At 38.9% G+C, this 23,615-nt stretch overlaps 1 protein-coding gene across 12 annotated transcripts in view; it reads left to right on the forward strand.

The window, feature by feature from the left end:
• The window catches only part of MYT1L (myelin transcription factor 1 like), a 319,071-nt gene that overhangs the window by 165,911 nt on the left and 129,545 nt on the right, over window positions 1-23,615 (forward strand). For all 12 annotated transcript variants that reach the window (XM_075747237.1, XM_075747233.1, XM_075747234.1 and 9 more), the window contains exons 3-5: window positions 22,771-22,825; window positions 23,008-23,041; window positions 23,343-23,405. In XM_075747237.1, coding sequence (XP_075603352.1) covers window positions 22,771-22,825; window positions 23,008-23,041; window positions 23,343-23,405 — 152 coding nt within the window. The remainder of the gene's footprint in view (window positions 1-22,770; window positions 22,826-23,007; window positions 23,042-23,342; window positions 23,406-23,615) is intronic.

The following is a 23,615-nucleotide window of genomic DNA, read 5'->3' on the forward strand; positions in this document are numbered from 1 at the left end:
GAATTTTAATACCACACATAATTAAAATTGCAATTTAAAAGGTAGATGCTTTTTAATTCACCATCTGTATAGTGAAATCAATAATAGGAAAATTAGGCTCTGCTTTAATTAGCTATAACTTGCTCAATTAATTAGTTTCAGAACATCATACAGTACCTGTATTCGTACCATGGGCAGCTTCAAAATTGTGTAAAGCCTTATTCTTGCAGAGTTTTATGTGTCTAGTAAGGCAGTAGTTTACATGTGTTCCTCTGAGGCACAGTTGTAACTGTTTTCTTTGGCTCCAGCATTATGTGTAGTATTATATTATGTGGATTTTTATTCTTGTGACGACTGCCTCATGTATCAGCTGTTCAGAGATCCAGCACCATGGTGTGAGATGGATAGCCTGTTATTTTTCCCTTGTGTTGGGATTCCCACTCATTTCCATGGAAACCTGAAAACCTGGAGGAATAAAGCACAGAAGCTATTGCTGTATTACAGTACTGTGCAGCTTGAAAAAGCAGACATCACCATGGTGCCTGTGAATGCCAGTATAGTTGTAAGTCTGTCTGTAAACCTGTATTTTAAGGGGTTTAGCTTTTAGATTTATTTCTTTTAGATTTATTTCAAACCTAGTTTTACTTTCCTCATAAAGATAAACATGTCCTAAACACATCTTATATGCATAAATTTTTAACAGAAGGGGCACACGTAAGTACATACATAGATATATAGATGTATATGCATATATTCACACACATACAAACACAGACACACATGTACGTCAGACAAAAACTCATTAAAAATGAAGCTATTAAAGTCTGTAAGAAGCGTATAACTGGTTCAAGCAGTAATTTTAATGGCTGTCACTTTGAAGGCTTTTCTTAATCAAAAGCAAACAAAAACCCGCAGCACTGTAGTGAGTTCCTGGATCGATGATGAAATATATATAAATGTAACTAAATACACTTTTTAGTGAAATAACCTAAAATATGTATTTCCCCTCCACAAAAAGTCAGAAATTTAACCATTTAATTTTCTTTTTGAGCAGCTGCTGCACAACAATGCTGTGAGTGAGTACAGAGACATCAGGCAGACATAGTGAAATCAGAGGTGAAAAATAGTTTAGAAGAGAAATGAACATGAAGAAATAGATCAGAAGAAGACAGAACTGATCAGGGCAACCATCTTGAGTATTACTTTCTTTGTGCTTTCTCTGTGCTACTTTTCAAATCCCACTCATAACCCTAGTAGCATATGATGATAATGCACTAATTCTGTGGCTTTCTGCAACCTCTACTACTAGTTTTTACTCCATCCTTTTATGTTGTAGCAGGAATATCTGACTGCTTTTTGACATGATCTGTCTTATGGTACTCTGTAATTTTTTTCAAAGACACAGAGACTGGGACACTATGACTGAAGGAATGTGAAAATTTAATTTGGAGATACCCAGTGTGATTAAAAGACAGTTCCCCTTTCAGATTGGTTATGCTCCAGTTCACAAGAGGGTATGGTGCATGAACTCAAGAAAGAAGAACAACAGAGTTAGTAGTTGCAAAACTGCTATTATATAAACTATCTATAGATGTCCTCAGTGATTTCAAGTAAGTATGAGTAAAATTTCTGAAAATATGGATTAAATACAAAGAGCTAAAGCTACATCTAAATTCCTGTACCTTTAATTTCCTACTGTCTGGCTTTCAGCTCTATGAGCTGCCTCACCAATAGCAAACACAAGGTTCTAGGACTTAAGTGGAATTTAAGATTTGTGACTGCATCCTGTAGGTAGACGTTGTCAGCTAATCTCATAAGCATACTATTGTGGATCAACTTTGGAGAACTCTGAAAGAGAGGAACAGAGATTTTACAGGAAGAATCTTCATCTGTGGCTTAAGCATGAAAAAGAACTTGATAGAAAAATGGTAACTAATAATATTAGATGATTTTCTCTAAAAGATGCAATTTGTAGCATCAGCTACACAAATAATCTAAGTTTTCAGTTAAAACAATAATGTTTGTAGGTCTTGTGATTGCAAAGAGAAGCTGGACTATTTTAATATAAAGTGCTGATAGCCAGAAAGCAAAACAGAGGAATAAAAACTTAATGTGTTTAAAATCTTATCATGTTGAAGCCAGCCCATTCATTGCAGGAGGCTGAAAAACGCTTTTTGAAGGTTTGGGAGTGGCAGTGCTGGTGGTGGAAATTCATATAAGGTTCTGGAGATATTCACTAGTAGATCTCAATCCTTTTTACATTTCAGGAATCCTGACTGTGATCATCTCATAATCTTTGGTAGCTTCTCAAATATTGTTATATACCACACTATGAGATGCCTATATGTATCATGGTGCTTCAGTGAGGAATTTATAATTACCTAAAATTTCAGGGACTATCTGGTAATCTTAGAGATACTTAGACATACTTGTATGCCCAAGGTAGTACTTGGAAACAGGACAAAATTCTGGCCTCACATAAGTCAGTGGGTTTTCACTTGACTTCAGTGGACATAGTGTTTCGCTTTCAGATCCCAGTCCGATGCAGTAGTGTTGTCCTCAACTTGATCTCTATGAATGTCCGTCATTTACAGCCCTGTTTCATTATACCCCTAACAGGAGAATAAGTTAAAAACTGAGCAAAAGAGAGAAAGTTCTGGGTTAGACCTAATACAGGATGAAGGCATAACAACAGGGGCTCACCTGCTGGCTCAGTTTCCCACAATTTCCATGGAGATGAGACCAATAGTGTTTTTTTGGAAAAGAAGCTACAGAGATCGCTGGATAGATTGCATAGATCTGTGTGGATCTCTGCACATAATTCATATCTATGAAGAAAGCCTGGAGGAGCCTAAAAGATCTCTCAAAATGGGGAACACCAAAAATGTCCAGTGAAAACATTGTGATGCTTTCCTTTTTGACTGTTCTATTAGTTTCTGGTTTATTTTACTATTTCAGGGAAGAGTACCAAAGAGAACAAGAAAGCAACTAAAAAGTAATATGGTCTTAGTTGCCTCTCCTGTTGCTGCATTCTCTGTAGTGTTTTATTTAGCCTGGGATTCTATCATTCTCATGTAACAGTTCTCTGATCTGAGTGTCAAATTTATGGCTTTTAAAAATGTAAAGTGATAGGTATTGCAGAAGATAAATTTTAAGCACATGTGGAAGCGCTATGTTCTGCTAAGGCTCTGATTTAACCTCCAGGATAACTCTACTAAATCTAGTGGCTGTCAAAAATTCGCAGTGTTTTTCTGATCTGCAGTTCCTGTTCTGCTGAGAATGCACAATTAGTAAAGAAAAAGAGAAATCTATCTGATTCCATGACTTATTATGAAGATACAATTCCTGCCTTTGTTTCAGCTAATATTATTTTTTTTCCCTCCAGTTTGAATATCACCTTCAGTTAAACAGAAAGACTCTATTTTTGAGACGTATATTTGTATTACTATGTCTTTTGCAACTCTTTTTCTCCATGGTGGGTGTTTTTGTCCTTATGTATATCTTCAGGCCATGATACTATCAAGCTCCAGTGTTTGTATTTAGCCAGTCTCCAGCTAGATTTTTGCTTCTTGTGGCTTTCTTCTCTGTTTGCATGAGAACAGTGGGATGTATTCATGTAAAGTACTTCTGGAGTATACATTACCTACCTTTTTTCACTGGAGTTAGGGAGCTGTTAGGCTCAGTACCTTTCCTCAGCTTTAAAAACGTGAGGGTACGTGTACGTGCCATTTCTTGTATTACTTGTGGTACTATAGTGCATATGGGCTGTAATCACAATCCAGAACTTTATTTTGCCAAATGCTGTACAAACATATGCCTGCCCCAGAAGACTTGCAGTCTAAACAAATAAATATGTTCCAATTTTTGCATCAGTGGGACATGACATGAGTTCAAGGATCTGCCTATTAGGTTGAATTATAGGCCAGTATGATCTAATATAATAGAGCATGGCAACGTGTGACTTTCAGCACGTTGATGTGGTGTGTCTTTGTAATGTATTAGGTTCGTGACATATATTTCTGATACTTTTAACTGTTTCATGTGTACATCTACATTTATGTATACATATTTACAACATCTGACTTTGCATGCAAGCTTAATTTTAGTTTTCTGTGTATATAATATGCATATGTGATACCTGCATGATGTATCAACTCTTAGGGAAGCACAGCTCAGAAAAACAATTTTGCGTTACACTTTTGTAATATGTGGTGTTTAATTATTTTGATAAAACTTTGAACAAAATTTGACCTTTTTTTTCTGAAGGTCTTCTGCAGACATGCTAGCCGCTGGTTTATGCAAAAGGTTGTCACAACTTCATAAAATCACAAAAATTAGAAGCCCTAAGCCTTTTTGCTGTTGCAAATGTTATAAAGGCCCCTCCTGTTGCTGTCACTGTTCCTTTCCCATAGGTGGAAAGAACAGACAGAACTTTGGACATCCTGTTTCAATGCCTTGGGGCGCCAGAATGCCTTTCCTTCATAAACGACTTTCTTTGCATTTGCCAAGAAACATTCTTTCACCCAGACAGCATAACTGTATTAAAAGTATATTGTCTCCTCAGAAATGCTGCCTGAGATCCTAAATTTCATGTTAAGGTTTTAACATGGAATTTGGGAAGAAGAGAAGCCCAGAAAACAGGGAAGCACCTGCACTCTCCAACCCTGACTTTGTCCTGCATCAGATCAACTCTTGCAGAGTGTGTGTGAAATCATGCACATACATACTTCTATAAATCTTCTTAGGTTTATCTCTGTTACTCAGGGATGAAAAGGGAGCTCTTTTTATGCAGAATTCACTTCAGTCCTTTCACCTAGTTGTTAAAACAAAACCTAATGATGCAGTTTCCCATCTTTACAACACGAATCAAGGAGATGATAAAATCTTTACACCATTGGTCTGGCGTGGCTGGTGGTATAATAGGAGGGTATGTTGCAAAACTGACATTAAGGATGCAGAAACATACTTTTGAAAGTCTCAGTTTTCATTCTTTTATCCTGATATTGTACAAACATGAACAGAATTAATCAGATTCTTTCTCACTGTTATCTGAGTAACTGTATTAACTTAAGTCAGAAGGCAAAGTTTTAACTGAGGGCAGGATATGGGCAGTTCTTTCAATTTAGTCTTGTTTGACCGCTTTGAATTATTTAACAACATCAGCAACATTCATTCTAGATCTTAAAACTACACAGAGAGCCTAAGTTTCTGAAGCAGGAAGTCTCTTTTGTGCCTTGTTAAGAATAAATGTGCTTTTCAGTTTGCTTTTAAAAAAACCCTATTTATAAGAGTAGAATTTACAGGTGCTCCAATGTCATAGTGATGGCAAGAAATGAAAGCAAATGGAAAAGTATAATAAGTATATAATGAAAAATGAAAATAAAATCACTTCCAGGCTGTCCTTTCATTCCAGGAGTGAAATGCCACTGTTTATGCCAGTTTAATTGTATTCCAAAACTCATGCCAACACTGAAATTAGTAGCTATGCTGGTAATAACGGGCCTGATTTAATGTAGCACTTGTACAGGCCTTGTATAGGCCACTAGGTCACTGTGCAATAGTTATCATGGCACTTGCTGTCATCTCTGTCCTAGGAAGATATTTGGGGTTTTGCTGCACATGTTGAGCTACAAATGTCTATCCATCTGGGCTTTTTTTTCCCCCCTTTTTTTCCCCTTCCTTCTTTTTTTTTTTTTTTTTTTTTTTAACTCCAGAAATTGCTATAAACAACTCTTGGGCAGAGAACTACCAATAAATATTCATTATTGTTTTCTTGTGGTCTCCTTTTTTTATCTTTTGAGCGTTACGTAGTATAGTTTTAGTGTTAAAAGTATGCAAGTTATTGAACAACTGAAGTAGGTGCTCTTGTTTTATGCAACAGCTGCAGTAATCTGTGATCCTGCTTAATTTATGCTAATTATGTTAGCAGTGCCATGATTGATATTTTGCTTGTCTGTCTTATTAATTTATCAGCTAATTGTTGCATTTCTAATAAGCTATTTATAACATACCCTTTTATAAGCATAATGGTCTGCACACTAATAGCAACAAACATTCTGATACCATGTAGTCCTGAAACAGTACCCTCACCGTCTCTGCGATTAGGCAAAACCTAAACCCAGCAATGATCTTTCGTTGTTGTGTAGGAGTGAATGGGAAAGAAGGGATGCCAGTCTGTTTACTTAATAGCAACAGCAATTAGCTAGTTTTAACAGACTAAGAAATTTTTTACTATCTTTCTTTCAATGTGAAGACTGATAATTTGCTAAACTGCAAGACCAACATGCCTTTTTTTTTTTTTAAAGAATTAAAAAGAAGACATACTTAATAAATGTTTCCTCTTTCTTTATCTGAATTACTTGGTTTTTGTATGGTGCATATCCACTAGAGTTAACTTATGTTTGATCTTACTTAATCAAAACCTTAAACATGACTCCTATCTTTTTAATAACGCTTTCATTCCATGTGGTGCCTTGGTCTGTTTTGTTCTGAAATGCCTATAGTTGTCTTCAGTAATTGTCAGTCTGATTCAGTGCCAGTGAAGATATTGCTGTTGTCTACAGAGGATGCTATACTGGATCAGCAAACTTTAGCATGTGAATTAGTTGTGGTATATTTTTGAGTTTTGGGTACTAGAAACCAGATTTTAAAATCTGATATCCCAGTTTTTATAAACACACAAATTGCACGTGTGTATGCTGTGGCATACTTCAACACACTAATATCTATTTGTGGATGTGGTGACTTGGCTTATACAAAAGCCTAGTGTGGGCATCTTAGATCATATGTATCTGTGTATGCTTCTCAGTGAAAAAACATGAAATACATGACAGTACTAAATATGTTTAAATTGCTTGTTCAAAGCTGCTCTATTTTCTCTTTGGATTCAGAAAGATATGTATTTTTATACATTACCTATTTAAAGGGTGAATCAGTCCAAGATAAACCAACAGACTCCTCAATTTACTTACAGACTCAAATAACGTAGATAAATTCTGGAGGGTAGACCCCAACCCAATTAAAAAAATGTGCACAATGTATGCAAACAGACATCATATTTTTACTTCAGGAATCCTATTCCCTCTTGAAGGGGGGGCAGGGTGAGCCTGGCACTTGCTGTTGCAGAACTGGAAGTGAAATTCACTGAGCAAAGTGGGACAGTTGAATTGCTTTTGTTTTTTCCCCACTCATTTTCCATAATAATCTTTTGGTTTACAGCTCTTGAGAGCTGTAACTCTTACAACTCTGCTTCTGGCTGAACTGTGGGAACAAGTGAGTTGATGTTTCTGCAGAGCTGTGCGCTCTCTTCCAAGCAGCTGGCCAGGCACAGCTCGGGGAGGTTTCCCCCCATCAAAGAGCCTCTAGCCCTGACTTGAACGTGGGTGATTCAAGCTAACAAAGAGGTTGAAACACAGCGTGATGGTGATTACAGTCATTTAGGAGACTCAAAGTTAAAGCTAAAACTCTGAAGTTATTACCACTTTGACCTGAATTTCCATGACTCTGCTTTGGCTTTTTATTGTGTGGTCTTATTTCTGTGTATTATGATAGGTACTATACTACATGTTCCTCAATATTGATGCAGGTTATTAGAGTGTCCCATATTTGGCTTGTTCTTTATTCTCCTAGGATTTTAATGATAATTTAAAAATGTGTAGTGCTAACCTATTGTATGAGAGTTACAGAAAAAACTGGGTTATGGCCCTTCAAATGTAGTTACATTTCAGCTAATAAAATATGTGCTTATAGAAATATACATGCAAAATATTAGATAAATAGAAATATGGGAACTTTCATTAGGTGTGCTGTACCCAAAAGACCATTATATATACTTGTAAGATTTATATTAAGTAAAGATGTATTTAGGTATCAGTGCTTGTTCAGAACAGACTTCTGTGAAATTAGTCTTTAGTGTTAAATCCTTGAGTTAAATGTAAACCTGTCTTTTGGAGTATATTATACCTCAGGATGTGCACACAGGCAGTTGGCATCAGCACAAGTTACACATGTGTATCAAGGGTGGAGCTAGACTGTCTGTAGATAGAGACTGTATACATACCTTGCATGCCTTCCCTACGTTAGTGAGTTTTAAGCCTAACAGTGAAAGTATAGAACATTTTACTTTACTTGTGAGCCCCATGATAATCCATATTAGTTGCCTTTTTGTGATTGGTGGATTACTACAAAATTTAACTCCTATGGAACATGACTCTGATTCTTTGAGTCACAGCCATTGGTGAGTACAAACCAAGGTAAGTTCCCTGGGGGTCTGGTAAGGAAAGAGGTCACTTGAGCCCCTCAGAGATATCTCAGAACACCTCAGAATAATTTCCATCCTGCAGAACATTTAATTTCCATATCCTTTGATCCAGAAAGAAAATGCCAGAGCAGTACAAGTAGTTTTATCTTCACTGGAAAGGTAAACACAGCTAAACTGTCATCAGATCTAGTTTAAATGGATTTATCTTGAGCCATTCTAAAATGGACATGAAGTCACACATTTATTTGCCTTTTATGAGCTGTTAGATCCTGCTCAGTAGTCTAGAAGAAGAAAGTTTTAAAGTAAATGTGCTGGCATTGCTCTGTAACTTGAACTCAAGTTTAGCGTAGTTCCCATTTGGCAAAACTGTTTCCCAGAGCATCATTGGAGGAGTTCAGACATTTACCATTGGCATGTAGCAGGTGTGAGGAATGGAAGTGATATAATAATCTTTTGTGAAATTCCTTTTGGTTTCTTCATGTCAGTGAAATTTAACTCTAGATTTCAATAAGTCTTATTGGCCTTTTAATTTCTAAACCCAAAAATTTTCTTATGCACTTTCTCTTTTAAAGCACTCTTCTTACCAATTTCCTTCCATAATAGATAAATTTAGATCTGCCATGAAGTATATTATTTTGTTCCTGTACAAAATATAACAAACTTCAACTTCAGAAAGAGAAAAGCAACCTTTCTGATGCTTTATACCTGTCATTTTTCAACACACTGTGTTTGGGAAAAGGTTTTGTAGAGAAAAATAAATCATGTCGGATCATGTAGGTCGAAGAGAAGTGAGGCTGCTGCTGCTCCATGTCCCGAAGTCCAACCAGTAGCAAGGCTGAAGATGCATTCCTAGCAGGCACATATACACAAAGCACATGTATAAGTGACATGTATACATAAATACATATATACATGGCCAGCCACACAGATCCTGGACAGACACTCAGAGCACTCACATGAACACGAACATCACCAACAGCCCCGTCCTATTCTCCTCTCTGGCTGAGCAGGTTGGAAGGCCACTAGTGAGAATATATAGGTACACGCACACACACGTACGTGGTGTATCCCTCCAGCATCTGGGCTTAGACACAGTCTGCCCAGGAGCCACCGCTGGATCCCAGTCTCCCCAGTTACTGGCACCTGGACATATGACCCCCAGGCTGCAGCTCTGCTCCACTTGCTTCTGCAGACCATCACCCCTACACACACACCCCCACGCCCCCCCCCCCCTTCACACACCCTGGCTGGGACTCCCCTGAGCCCATGGCTGACCCCCGTGCTCTCACCCATACACAGGCACTCTCACACCCAGAGCTGGCCCTTGGGGACCCGCTCACCCCCGGTCCCAGGACACTTCATCTGCTCACTGGTTCATCCAGCTTGATCTTCGCTAGTTATCGCACTCAATCTCACACCCGCGCTCACTCCAGTTGCTGGCACCACAGCACACAGACCCTCGGACCCGTGGTCTGACCCCCACTGCTGCACTCACACCCCTGCACACACAAGTGCATGCACACATATGCGCACACACACGCACACACAGAATGGAGAGCCCTCACCCAGGAAAGAGTTAGAAAGGAATTTAATGTGAAGATAGGACAGACTGTGCTGGTCAGGTGCGGGGCATGGCTGGAGAAGCGTACTGACCAGCTGTGTTGGTTTTGCATGGCAAGGTTTTGGTAGTGGGGGGGCTACAGGGGTGGCTTCTGTGAGAAGCTGCTAGAAGCTTCCCCTGTGTCTGACAGAGCCAATGCCAGCCGGCTCCAAGACGGACCCGCCGCTGGCCAAGGCCAAGCCAATCAGCGCCTCTGTGATAACATATTTAAGAAAGAGAAAAACAGTTAGAGAGCGCTTTTGCAGCCAGAGAGAGGAGTGAGAAGATGTAAGAAACTCTGCAGACACCAAGGTCAGTGCAGAAGGAGGGGCAGGAGGTGCTCCAGGCGCCAGAGCAAGATTCCCCTGCAGCCCGTGGTGAAGACCCTGGTGAAGCAGGCTGTCCCCCTGCAGCCCATGGAGGGAGGATGAGGGGGTGTAGAGATTCCACCTGCAGCCCGTGGAGGACCCCACGCCGCAGCATGTGGAGACACCCGAAGGAGCCTGTGACCCCGTGGGAAGCCCGCGCTGGAGCAAGCTCCTGGCAGGACCTGTGGATCCGTGGAGAGAGGAGCCCACGCCAGAGCAGGTTTGCTGGCAGGACTTGTGACCCCGTGGGGGACCCACGCTGGAGCAGTTTGCTCCTGAAGGTCTGCACCCCGTGGAGGAGACTCACGTTGGAGAAGGCCGTGAAGGACCGTCTCCCGTGAGAGGGACCCCACGCTGGAGCGGGGGAACGATGAGTCCTCCCCCTGAGGATGAAGAAGCGGCAGAAACACCGCGTGATGAACTGACCATAACCCCCACTCCCCGTCCCCTTGTGCCGCTGAGGGGGGCGGAGGTTGAAGCCGGGAGTGAAGTTGAGCCCAGGAAGATGGGAGGGGTGGGGGGAGGTGTTTTTAAGATTTGGTTTTATTTCTCATTCCTCTCCTCTGTTTTGCTTAGTAATAAATAAGATGAATTCCCTCTCTAAGTTCGGTCTGTTTTGCTCGTGATGATAATTAGAGAATGATCTCTCCCTGTCCTTGTCTCGACCCATAAGGTTTTTTTTCATTGTACCTTTTCTCCCCTGTCTAATGAAAGAGGGGAGTGATAGAGCGGCTCTGGTGGGCACCTGGCCCTCAGCCAGGGTCAACCCACCACACCAGCCAACCATTTACACTCGACTGGCCCTTTTTATCACCTTGCCCCTCTGTTTTAAGACAATAAATCCTCCAAGCTGTCTCTGTCAGGCCTTCTTTCGCCTCCTTTTCTTCATGACCTTTTTCATCCTCATACTCAAGTTTAGGTTTGGGTCAACTTTGAGGTGCTGGAACTAAAAAAGTTGTGTCTTTGATATTGGTATATCAACAAATTATTGGGGTTTTTTTCAGTTCAGCAGCCACAAAAAAAGCAAAAAACAAGCAAAGTTTGGTTTGACCAAACATAAAATTTTGAAAGGTTTTACTTTAAGTTGAAACAAAGCTTTTTATTTGAACTAGAACATTGCATCTTCAAACCTCTATAATGAAAGCAAAAGAAAGCTGCAATGCTTGTATCTCAAGAAGTGAGATGAGTGATCCAGTTTTAAAGCCAAATCTCTCACCCAGGCCTCTTGTCCCTTAGAACAGTACTGTAGCCACCAGTCTACAAGATATTTTGGTGCTTATCTCACTTGCAAAGTGCTAATCGGAAGCATTTAAATATTCACTGAGATAAGCAAATTGACTCAATAATTTAGCGGCTAGGTGATTTGTAAAACCAAGCAACTAGATTAACATTTAATCCTTATTCTGTGAAAGAGAACATCATCATCCAGTCAGGCTGGTGACAGTTCACACCAAACTACTTTACATGATGGTGGATGAGAAATTCTTCACATGGGTTTGACTAATTTCAGAAGATAGAAGGACTGGGAAGCTGTGTCTTTTACATCATGCTAAGTGTAACTAACAACTGCTGGACTACTGGATAAAAAAATATCATAATGCATTGATTTTTATGGATTGTGCCACCATAATTTCTAGAATAAATTTAGTGAATTTGGTGCAAATTTGGTTCTGAATCAAAAATAATATAGAAAATAATCTTCAAGAAATCTCATTTCTTCAAGTTCCTAAAGGTTTAAGTTGCTTATATCCTCACTTGAAAGTAGCATGATATGCTTCTATTAATGACAACAAGGAAATTATAGTTCTCTTAAGTACAAAATATTTCTCTATTTATTTTCTGATTCTTACCATAAATTTTATGTTCAGCTTTAATCCCTGCTGTTTCTGACTGCTTTGCTGACTGGTATATAGACATATATAGATCTATTATCTCTTCTGTTTTATTTAATTTCTTAATATAAGGCCTTTGGATCAGAGTCTGCTTTCTTTAAATGTCTGTGTCTAACGCAAGGAAGCATGAATCCTTGTTTGTGCCTGCCTATATGACCAAAATAAGAATTGTAATAGGAACAGTAGAACTACTAAAACATTTTTTTTTTTCTTCTCATGTGAAGAATAAATTCCTCTCCAGTCAGGAATGCTTATAAATAGGTGGAAAAAAATCAAAATGACTGAAGTTTTTGAGACTTCAGTATTACATGGTCCTGTTAGCACGCGTGGGCACTCACCGTCCTGACCATTCACAGAGCAAGCAGCCTGGTGCAGAACCACACTTGAGGACTGGTTAAAGAAGGACAGCGTGATTGCACTCCAGCTTCACAGTTGTACTGGCCTGTTTTCACAGTTGCATGAGAAAGCACCGGCTGGGGCATAGATCAAGAGATTTAAAATTAGATACTAGCACCTGGTATCTAATACTCCGAGTGCTTATGAGGTTTTTGAAGACAAAACTAAATATTTTAGTGGCTTATGAAACAGTGGGAATTTGGAGGGATTTGAGTTGCTCAGCTGTGTGGACATATTCTGGGTCTCTTTTTCCATGTGTAAGTTCTAGTTCTACTACAGGTCATGTTCCAAAGCCTACTCACTGAGTAGGCATATCCAAAGCATCTTTATGGAACCACAGACTGATGAGAGGATACCTTCTCTCCCAAGAAAGAAGTGCTATAGGTCCAGTGCTATTTCTTCTTACCTGTAATTTCCATGCTACTTTTTCGTTCCTCATATCTAAGAATGTAAAAAAAAGTAATCAGACAATGATGCTTAAATGACCTGTGTGCACTTTGGGTCTTTTCCACTCTAACTAATATGAAGCCAATGAGAAATACTGGAAAGTGTTTCCTGCCTTCCATCCAGAGTAATTCAATGAATCCCAAATGTATTTCCTTACAAAAAGAATATATGGTGAACTCGTGAGTTTAACCAAAATTCTGCTTATTCTGGCCTGCATTTACAGATTTGACTGCAGCCTGCACTGTTCATCTGAAAATGGAAGGATTAGATTCCCTCTGTGCATTATAGCAGGAGAATGACTCTTACTCAAAGTTTGAGAACAAGTCCTGAGGATATATTCTCCTATTGTTCTGCAAGAAGGACTCTCCTTGATATTAATAAAAGCTTTGTGTGTTCATCACAGGTGGAAGAGGACAAAGGAGTAATTTATATTCTAGTCATTAATTTGCCCACGTCCCTGTTCGGTCGCTTTGTAATATGTACCCTCAACTTCTAACTTTTATCTAAAAGAGAGCCTGGTTGTATGCTGGTGTTTTCCTGAGGGGAAAATTCAAACACAATAATTCTGTTATAAAGTTTGCCATCTTACTGAAAAGGGTGCTATAAAATATTTAAACTAAATTTCAGATGTCCATGCCAAGAAGACACCTGGGTTTTTTGGGGAAAGGGTCTAAAAGAACAGGGAAATTGCTTTCCCTTCTATATGACCTTACCTTAAGCACTTCAGTAGCTTCTCAGAGTAACTTTATATCCTGCAGCTTTGCCTCTCTTTTGTCTTGTAGATCCTATAATCAGAAATAAGTGCATTAAATACATCTGGGAGAATCATACAGGTCTTCTGTCAAAGCTAAGATCCAGAATGTTAATTCTGCTCTGTTAAGAGCACTAATAGGCCACATTTAATTAAGAGGATTGGAATATTAAGAACTGATTTTAAAGAACTGACTATGCACATACAATCATAACGCAATACAAGAATATTGTGTCCAAAGTCTTATTGAAGTTGAGGTAAATGACATCTACTGCTCTCCCTTCATCCACAAATGCAGTTATTTTATCCCAGAATGCAATTAATTTACGATTAGTAAGGCATAAATTAAGGGTCAAATATTGCTACCAATTAAGGTTTGGTCTACCCTACTGACGCTTAGGGGAGAGGAAGATCTGCTGGAGCAGATTGTCATAGAAATTGCATCACTAAGTCCATCCGAAACCTCAGTAGTTTGAGTAAGAAGCTCTACATTGGCTCCAGGGATCAGGTCTTAGAGAAATAAGCTCTGGTGTCATATGGAAGGTCAAGGTTTTGTACATACACATTGAGAGCAGGTTTAGGTTAACTTGATCTGCACATTTTAATTACCCAGAATGTTCACCTCATTTTCCCCTTCTACTTGATGGTAGCATTTCCAGATGAATCTATACATCTGTAACTATGTTTTGGTCAAATACTTTAAAATATAAACTTATTAAAAATAAAAAACCACAGTGCCTAAATCCTAGCTCATTCTAGGTTGAGGAGCAATGTAAGGACACACATACAGTGTTATCTTAATGTACCTCAGGAATAGTGCCACAACTTTGTAGTTCAACTACCGTGGTAGAGATCACAGGCTAAGTATTGATATTTTCAGTTGTCCAAAATAAACTTAAATTAATTTAGTCCAGATTTTCAGTTAACTTGTATTAACACATATTCTGCACCATCTTTCTCCTTAATCTTTAGAATTGCCTTTTCTTTCTTCCGGGTCATGTTCCATGAGTTCAGATTAACACAGAACTTCATGAGAATTGCACAAAACAGCGGAATAGCTCCTTAAAGTAAATTAATAGATACATTGTAAAAAATTATGTCCTGTACTTTCAGTTTAAATCTAGGTTATTATTTTCTTATTTATTTTACACAGTGGTGTTTCCAGTTGTGATTTGTTTGTCTTTTATTATGTGAGAATGGAGGTCAGGATGCTGAAAGAGTACAGTTATTGACTTTTATACAGTGAAAAGTATGTAATAAAGCACAGAGGTGTTTGGGGACCCACTGAAGTCGTTGGTAAATGTCCCATTTTCCAAATAGGTTCAATAGTATTTCACAAAATATATCCAGCTTCTAAAAACTTACTCAGATTATCAGGAGCCATACTTGACAAATATCGTTATTAGAAAATGAATTGCTTTTGGAATACAGACATGCTGAAAAAGGTATGTTAGAATTAGGATTTGCCTCTTATTTTCTGAGGAGAGCAGTAGAAGGCCTGTTCACAATTTTTTTAGGAAGATCACAAAGTACTAATATGGGATACACTGCTCAGATAAACTTATCATTTTCCAGGTCATGTTTCTTTGATTACGGAAATATAGAAGTATTTTAACTGTGGGAAATACATTTGACATATTTTGTTTCATTATCTGAGATATTAGATTAAAAAAAAAATTCTTTAAATTCTTTAATTTTAATTTCCACACAGAAGAAGGAATATTTTTGCAGTTATAAAAATAAATGCTGAGCAAACCTTGGCTATAAAAGTAGCACAGGAATCTTACATGTAGAAATTCAAATATTGCATCATGGCTGGCCGAAAATCTATCTTTACTGAGTAACTTTACAGTCACAAGGACATAAATTTTAAACTACAAATTTTACATAATCAACTCATTGTATTTTCAGGAAATGAAAATTTTTGTCTCCAAACATTTTTCCTTTATCACATTATGTCTAATACTACTGCATAGGGAAAAATGAGATTTTGAATAATTTTAGCAACATACTTGGTTGGCAAAAACAATCATGCAGTAATTCTAGTATTTACCAGTACTTGCCATAGATTTTTAAGGTCATAAATAATCATCTTCTACATTGTGTAGTATAGACAGTGAATTCTCTGCCTGAGTAAACACTGGACAACTTTTGAGAGTATTTGAGAATCCAGTTTTTGGATTTGAAGAAATCCAGGTAAGGAAAAAATCAGGAAGGAAACATTTTGGAAGTCCAGATCTAAGGCTCTTAGCTCATTCATGGCTCTCTAGATTTCTGGTACATCAAGACTAGAGGGAAACCAGAATAATTCTGTAAGCAAGTGTGGGCTGAGCTGGAAGTTTTGGAACTTGGGATTGAACCTTGCAGTCTCCACATGTCTAGCAAGAAATTCAGATACCCTGACAATTTTAACAAGAATGATAATTTTCAGGACTACCTGCCTGCAGGGGAAAAAAATACTGAACTACCATCCTGAAAGGGAGCAAAAATCGCCATTTGTCCTGGAAAGGAGCCTAAAGCTCTGGATCCCTCACAGCTGGCAGCCCTGAGGAAGCCCATATGGCAGACATGAGCATATCTAGAGATAGGGAGAGCAGCGCTGATCGTGAAACTTTTGGGAGCTTAGTCTCAGCTAAGTTTATGATGACACTCAGAGCCTTAAGTACTATGAGTATAACTTAAGTACTATACTGTAAAAACCTGAAGTCTCCAACAGGGTATTGGGCAAGCTAACAGAAAAATAGATAAGGTCCTGGTGAAAACTTGCTCTCTATTGTTAGAAGTTACTGACCATATCTGAATACCTCAGTGGTTTTCTGGAAAACTAATACAACCTCAAAGGTTGTGCAGCTACGGGTCACATTCTGCCCTTCAGCTACAGCAGCTCAGAAATTGCTCGTGCTCATCGGGCTGTCCAGATCCTCTTCACAGCTTTTGCCTTACAGACTACGATTTTTGGTCCTTCAAGCATGGCCCACATTCTTTGTTCATAGATACAAGACTTTGGAATTGGCATGTTCTTCAGATGAGTCAAATCTACCAAATGACTCAGGCCAGTATATGTAACTGGCCTGTCTCCAAGATTATCACTCCATTAATTCCTCTATCATCTGCATATTTCAGTAGCATATAAACTTCCAGAGTACTGGTAAAGATACTGAATATTATAGAGCTAAAACATATACATGTGGGATTATGGTAGAAGGGCTCTCATTAAGTATATATATATTAATTTTTTACAGTTGTTTTCATAAAGAAAATAATTTTTATACAAAATATTTTTTTTCTGGAGAAATATTTGTTAACCATTGTAAATATGCTTGCTTGATGAAGTTCTTATTTTGTTGTCTGAATGTTCAGTAAGAGAAAGCAAAATGTTTAAAAGGTGTCTAAGTATATGATATCCTAGCATAGCTACCTTTATCAACAAATTTTAATGTATCATCAAAGAGTAGTTTCAAGTGGTTTTGACCTCAGATTTTCCATGATAAAGTGTTGACTGGTGCTAATTATGTCATTGTCTTGTATCCCATGTCACCTTTTGTATGATGTTACTAAGGGTCAATGTCAGGAAAATTAACTTAGTGAGCCACGCCATTCTCTCAGAACTTAGTAAAGATTAATTTCAACAGTTACAAGTACAATTTTTTCAGATTTTTTTTTTTTCAGTTCTCCAGCATTTCCCAAGTGTTCCAAGATTGTTACATATCAACAGCAGTGTCTTGGAGAACTATCAGACTATGCTAATTTTGGGGGGTAAATGTTCTCTGGGAATTTGATTTTAAAATAAGGAATGGCTTTTTTTTTTTTTTTTTTACTTTTTAAAAAATTCCTTGATGGCTATTAATACTAGCTGTTAATAAACTCCAAATAATAATAAAAAAAATGTTTGCTTCCAAATATATTTAAGTCATTTCTTATTATTATCACGTTTCCCATTCAACATTTGGTTTTCACTGATATTTTTAGTTCTCTTTATCGATAGTTTAGGTTTACTAGTAAACTGTTCCACATGTGTATACACGCATATGAATTGTTTTTTAATCCTCATGAGTTACAAGTTGGCTTTGGATTGCTGAGGAGGGATTATTACCTTTCTCTTTTTCTCTTTTTCTCTTTTGTTTTCTCTTTTTTCTTTTCTCTTTTCTTTTCATTTCTTTTTCATTCGTGCATTCTTCTGATGTGATTATGCACCTTTTTTAACATTTAATGAAGTATTTTTCAGCTGATCCTAATTATAGTCATTTTTTAGGTTACAAGATTTTCTTCTATTCAGTTTAGCTCATGCTTATTTCCAGCTTTCATATACTGACACTTTTAAAGCACCTTGTGTTTGTGTGTGTGTATTGGTTATTGGGATCAGATTCTGTACATTAAGACATGACAAGTCTTAATTGCCTGCACACAGGTGACCCCACAGGGCTTTTTTACATTTTTACCCAGAAAAATGAGATTTAATATAGAGTTTCCTTCAGCTGGTTAAATTATTTCTTACATGAGAAATTTATCAGATGTAATTTTTAGAAACTTCAAGGATACTCTTGTGGTTATAGCATTGATTTGCCACCCCCTAAGAATCCTTCACTGCAGCATAGATTTTTTTTCCTTTCCATTTTTTTCCAATGCTGAAGAAACTACTCCACAACCTCTCTGTGGAGCCTGCTCCAGTGGTTGGTCACCCTCACAGTAAAGAAGTTTTTCCTCATATGCAGATGGAATTTCCTGTGTTCTAGTTTGTGCCCATTGCCCCTTGTCCTGTCACTGGGCACCACGGAAAAGAGTCTGGCCCCTTCCTCTAGACATCCACCCTTTAGATATTTATAAGCTTTGGTAAGATCCTCTCTCAGTCTTCTCTTCTCCAGACTAAACAGACCCAGCTCTCTCAGCCTTTCCTTATACAAGAGATGCTCCAGTCCCCTCATCATCCTTGTAGCCCTTCGCTGGACTCTTTCCCGTAGTTCCCTGTCTTTCTTGAGGTGGGAAGCCCAGAACTGGACGCAGTACTCCAGATGTGGCCTCACCAGGGCAGAGTAGAGGGCCTTCTTGGCCATAAGGGCACATTGCCGGTTCATGAAGAGCTTGTTGTCCACCAGGACTCCCAGGTCCTTCTCTGCAGAGCTGCTTCCCAGCGGGTCAAGCCCTAACCTGTACTGGTGCCTGGGGTTGTTCTTCCCTAGGTGCAGGACCCTACACTTGTGATTGGTGAATTTCATATGATTCCTCTTTGCCCAACTCTCTAGTCTGTCAAGATCTTGCTGAATGGCAGCGCAGTCTTCTGGTGTGTCCTAACTCCCTAAGGAGTGGGATAAACCCACTCCTCCCAGTTTAGTATCATCAGCAGATTTGTTGAGGGTACACTCTGTCCCCTCATCCAGGTCATTGATGAATATGCTGAATAAGACCAGACCAAGCGCTGACCCCTGGGGCACACCACTGGATACCGGCCTCCAACTAGACCCTGTGCTGCTTGTCACAACCCTCTGGGCTCTGCCATTCAGCCAGTTCTCTACCCACCTCACTGTCCACTCATGCAACCCATACTTCCTGAGCTTGCTAACGAGGATGTTATGAGAGACATTGTCAAAAGCCTTGCTGAAGTCAAGTTTCGTGTCCTGTTTGGTTGTCTTCAACATACCTTCCAATATAACAGACCTTCTCTTGTACTGCATCTTGTGATTTATTAGTTAGAGCACTGATTTATAATGATTTAGGGTCTTGTTTCTCTAAATCTTCGGTAACACTAATGCACATAACTGTGATACAGAGTTGCTAACTCTACCTTTCTCTACCGTAAGTAAGGTACATCCAATAATTTGGTTCTTTTCAATTATGACTTACCAAGTTTAATTTCTACCAAGTTGGGTTTTTTTTCTTCTCAGAATTAAGAACATAGACCTCTCAATTTTCAGGTCTAGAGCTTCTCTTTGTAGCCACGTTAAGAATTTCTTCTGTTCCTGCTCCTGATGCCTTGCTCTTTGCTTTCATACATATTCTTTTAGGTGTCTCCTTTTAGATGCCCACACATTCAGTATTCTGCAGAACTGTAATGTAAAGGCCATGAATAAAGTAGAACTACGGAGGTGAACTTCTTGTGAGTCGCTAGGGTACACATTTCCTTTTTCTGTACATGAAAATGGTGAGAAAATCCATGTTTGTGTGAGATCAATGGCCTCAGGAGCAGAATTCTGTTCCTGGCCACGGAAATGCTGGGGTTGTGTGTGGGGACTGCTGTGGTAGGCTGGCAGCTGACTGTCCTTTCACAGAACCAATATGCGTCTCATGTAGAATTTCAGGAAACTGATTGCTCCTAGCATCAAACACTGAATACATGGAGGGATGAAGGCTGGAGGTTTGACATGACAGACAAAGTCTTGAAGAGCTGTGAGGGACCATATAAATAAAGTCAAAGCAAGATTCCATTGGCTAAACATAGGCATGTACCATCATTTGATGTGTCTTTGTGCATTGAAGACACACATTGCCATGTATGACAGGGCATCTAATTTGCAGACAAAGGCAGATAGATCTCTGCCTTTCTGGAGAAGCAGCAGGCTATGTAGGATACATAACAAAATTTAAAATAACATTGCATACCTGCAGTTTTAAAAATCTTTCTTCACTACTTTGACCTGCTTCTGGATCTGGATTGTGAGGATCGTACAGGGGCTTTTCCACCTTAGTGACTTCTTCTTTGACTGTCAGTGTAGTTAAAAGTGTACTCACAGCATTCTTCACTTGAAGTGCCTACTTTGGTTTAGAAAGATAGGCAAATCTGTTTTGTAGTTTGCCCCTTCTAAATTTACACAGACTATCGTAACTACCAGGGCAGCGTTTCCAGGTTAAGATCATAGTAGTTCTTTCAGCAGATTTTTCGTGGTGACAAATGATGCTAGATAATGTTTTTCAAACTTTTTAACAAACGTACTAGGCTGAAGATCAAGCAACTCCACTTCTGGTCTCCTGTTAAGTCCTTACACGGTGCAGGAGTTACAGAATAGCACAATGTACAGTTATCTTATTAGTAAAGTGAAAAGAATATCATCATCTAGTGGGCAATTCCTATATCGAGAGATGCTGTTCTATGCTTTGATATAGAAGCAACTGGAAAAGCTTCAAATGCATATCAAATCTTAGCAGCTGAGGAGCCAGCCAGGGTGTGAACCCAAGATGTAGGATAGACACTGTTGATGGATTAAAGTTTAAGATTCAGTTTAGGTGCCTGCAGTAGGTATCTACAGATATGCCAAGTATCTCATGCGATAGTAAATGGAGAGCTAGACAGTATGGGCAAAGGTGCCTAGAGACTGATTTTGTCCAGCCTGAAGTAACACCTAGTAGCTGATCAGAGGAATTGTTCCTCAAGTGCTGGTGCTGTTTCTGATGCCAGAGGATATCTGAAACATCTACGCAGGATTGGCAGACAGAAGACCTACCTGTACCCTTCTGTACCTTTCTGGTCTGGCAGTTGAAGACTTGATGGGATTCCTTATGGTATCTCAGATAGCACCACTGGTTAAAGATGATGGAAGCTTATGCTACTAATGGCTGTGCACACAGCTATATGTAGGTGTCTTAATTTAAAAATGAAACCCACTCAAAGTGATGTAAAGGTCCCAATCAGAAGACTGCACTGAAGCCCCCTAATAGAGGCTAGTGCTATATTAACTTTCGTGGTATCTGTTTATTTTAGAAGATCATCCCTTTAGTGTGAAATTAAACACACTACCAGACGATGACTACCGAGAAGCAGAACCACAACAGTAGCACAGAGCCTTGTGAGAGCAGCCCCTTCTTTCCACCAAATCCCTGTCACCCACAAATTTTGTTGTGCTGACTCTTTCCTCCTGATGTAATGAGTTGAGGAAGTGCTATAAAAACACCCCTTGATTCCTTCCTTGTTCGTTACTTCCCACATCATTTGTTTTAAGGTACTGACTAAAGAAAGTTAAGTGATTAAAGGGTTAGCTGCAAGTGACTTAGACCTGTTTCCATGCTTTTGCATGAGATATGTGACATTCTTACCAGATATCAGTCCAAGGATATTGCCATAAACCAGTGATTGATTTTTTTTTCTGGGGGAACTAGAGCCCCATGGTCGATTTCTGTCCTTCCTGACCTTTACAATATCATCTCTATGTATGAACCACTGCAGATCCATCTTGCCACCCTGTTCTTCCGAATCCAAAGAAGCTGATGCTACAGATAATGCATATATTTTCCCTGACACAGTCTCTCAACATAGTTCATTGCAATCTGCTTGTGTTGTACAAAATCATAAACTCAAGCTAGCCAATGTAGTTTACCTTTGAAAGTCTGGTGGCAATAATGCGTGGAAGATCAGAACAAACCATGTGGCCCTATAGTAACTACTATCGATCAGCATTTATGATACTTTCTGAGGTCTAATCTGCAGCCCTGCCCATCTGGTAAATAATTAAGATTGCTGTGTATTTACTACTGCATAGAAAGCTACATCAGATAGACACTCTGTTTATAAAACGAAGGTAAAGATTTAGCCATACGTAGCGAGTGAGCCCATTCCTGAAGCTTGAAAAACACATATAAACAATGAAACTTTGGCAAAGGTCATAATGCCATATTAAATAACATGAAATCTTTGAAGTTCTAATGATGATTCTTTATCTCCTTTTCAGTCATTATTCCTTCCTCTCTTTCCCACTGCGGAGCGTTTGGTTAGAAAGCGACCTATGGTGTGCGACCCCTTGACTTTAGTTTTAAATTGTGTAGAAATCTATTGAATCCCTGTTTCAAAATATATGGGAGTAATCAGGATTATATGTCAGAAAAATCCCTTTGAAAAAAGGAACCAGCACTTAGTTGCACACAATTTACTGTGAAAGCAGGGCATGCAAACTGACTGATTAAAGCGGAAATTACGGCATTTTCTGTTTTTAAATAAAGATCCTAAAAATCCCCTGTAAGGTGGACTTTCCCTTACAGGATAAAATGGAATTAAAATAGTGTCAATAAATTGTGTGAGAGACTGTATCAGTCTGTGCATTGGTAGTCTGTGCATGCAGGATAAGAACATTGACTGCCTGCTAATCTATTCCCAGATGGAGGTGGATGCAGACGAGAAGCGCCATCGCACACGCTCCAAAGGTGTTCGAGGTACGTCTCTTGCTTCAGTAAATCACTCAAGGCCCCCGCTCAGGGTGACCTTCATCCTCCAGAATCTCTTTGCACGATTCATTCTGACCCTTGCTTTTACACAACCTTTCTGGTAATTTTCTGTAGAAGAGGGGTACTTGTAATAGATGATAAATTTTTATATATTTTCCATCTCTCTGCAGTTCCCGTGGAACCAGCCATACAAGAGCTGTTCAGGTTAGTGCTCTGAGTGTAAAATGTATCCCCATTAGCAATTTAGAAAATTCATGCCTTTTAATGGGTATAATGCACTTTCAAGTTCATTGGTGGTTTGCTCATGCCCTGCTGCACTGATGAAATTAATTCCCTCAAGACTTGCTAATAAAAAGCATCCCCTCTTTTTTTTTTTCCCTTCAGTTATTTGATTTCTCTTTCTGTCTTTGTTGCCCTCCATCTCTGTAATACCTACTGCCTGCTTTTAGTATAATCTTTCTGCAGCACACCAGCACCTATATAATTAATTCTCTCTCTTTTGCAGCTGTCCCACGCCTGGCTGTGATGGCAGTGGTCATGTTAGTGGCAAATATGCAAGGCACAGAAGGTAATATCTGTAATTTTTCATAATTTAGTGAAGAGATTTAGTAAACAAGTTAGCTGGCGTGACCTTGATAAACCAAACAATGATAAGAATTAGCAATTAGACATTCTCAAAGCCATTCAGATTCACTTTTTTTTTTTCTTTCTGAATGTCACACAAAATCTTACTGACATTTTTGCTGAGAAAACTTGTTCTCATTGTCAATCTTCTCTC

This window comes from Balearica regulorum, chromosome 3 (assembly GCF_011004875.1).
Source record: "Balearica regulorum gibbericeps isolate bBalReg1 chromosome 3, bBalReg1.pri, whole genome shotgun sequence".
Classification (NCBI taxonomy): Eukaryota; Metazoa; Chordata; class Aves; order Gruiformes; family Gruidae; genus Balearica; species Balearica regulorum.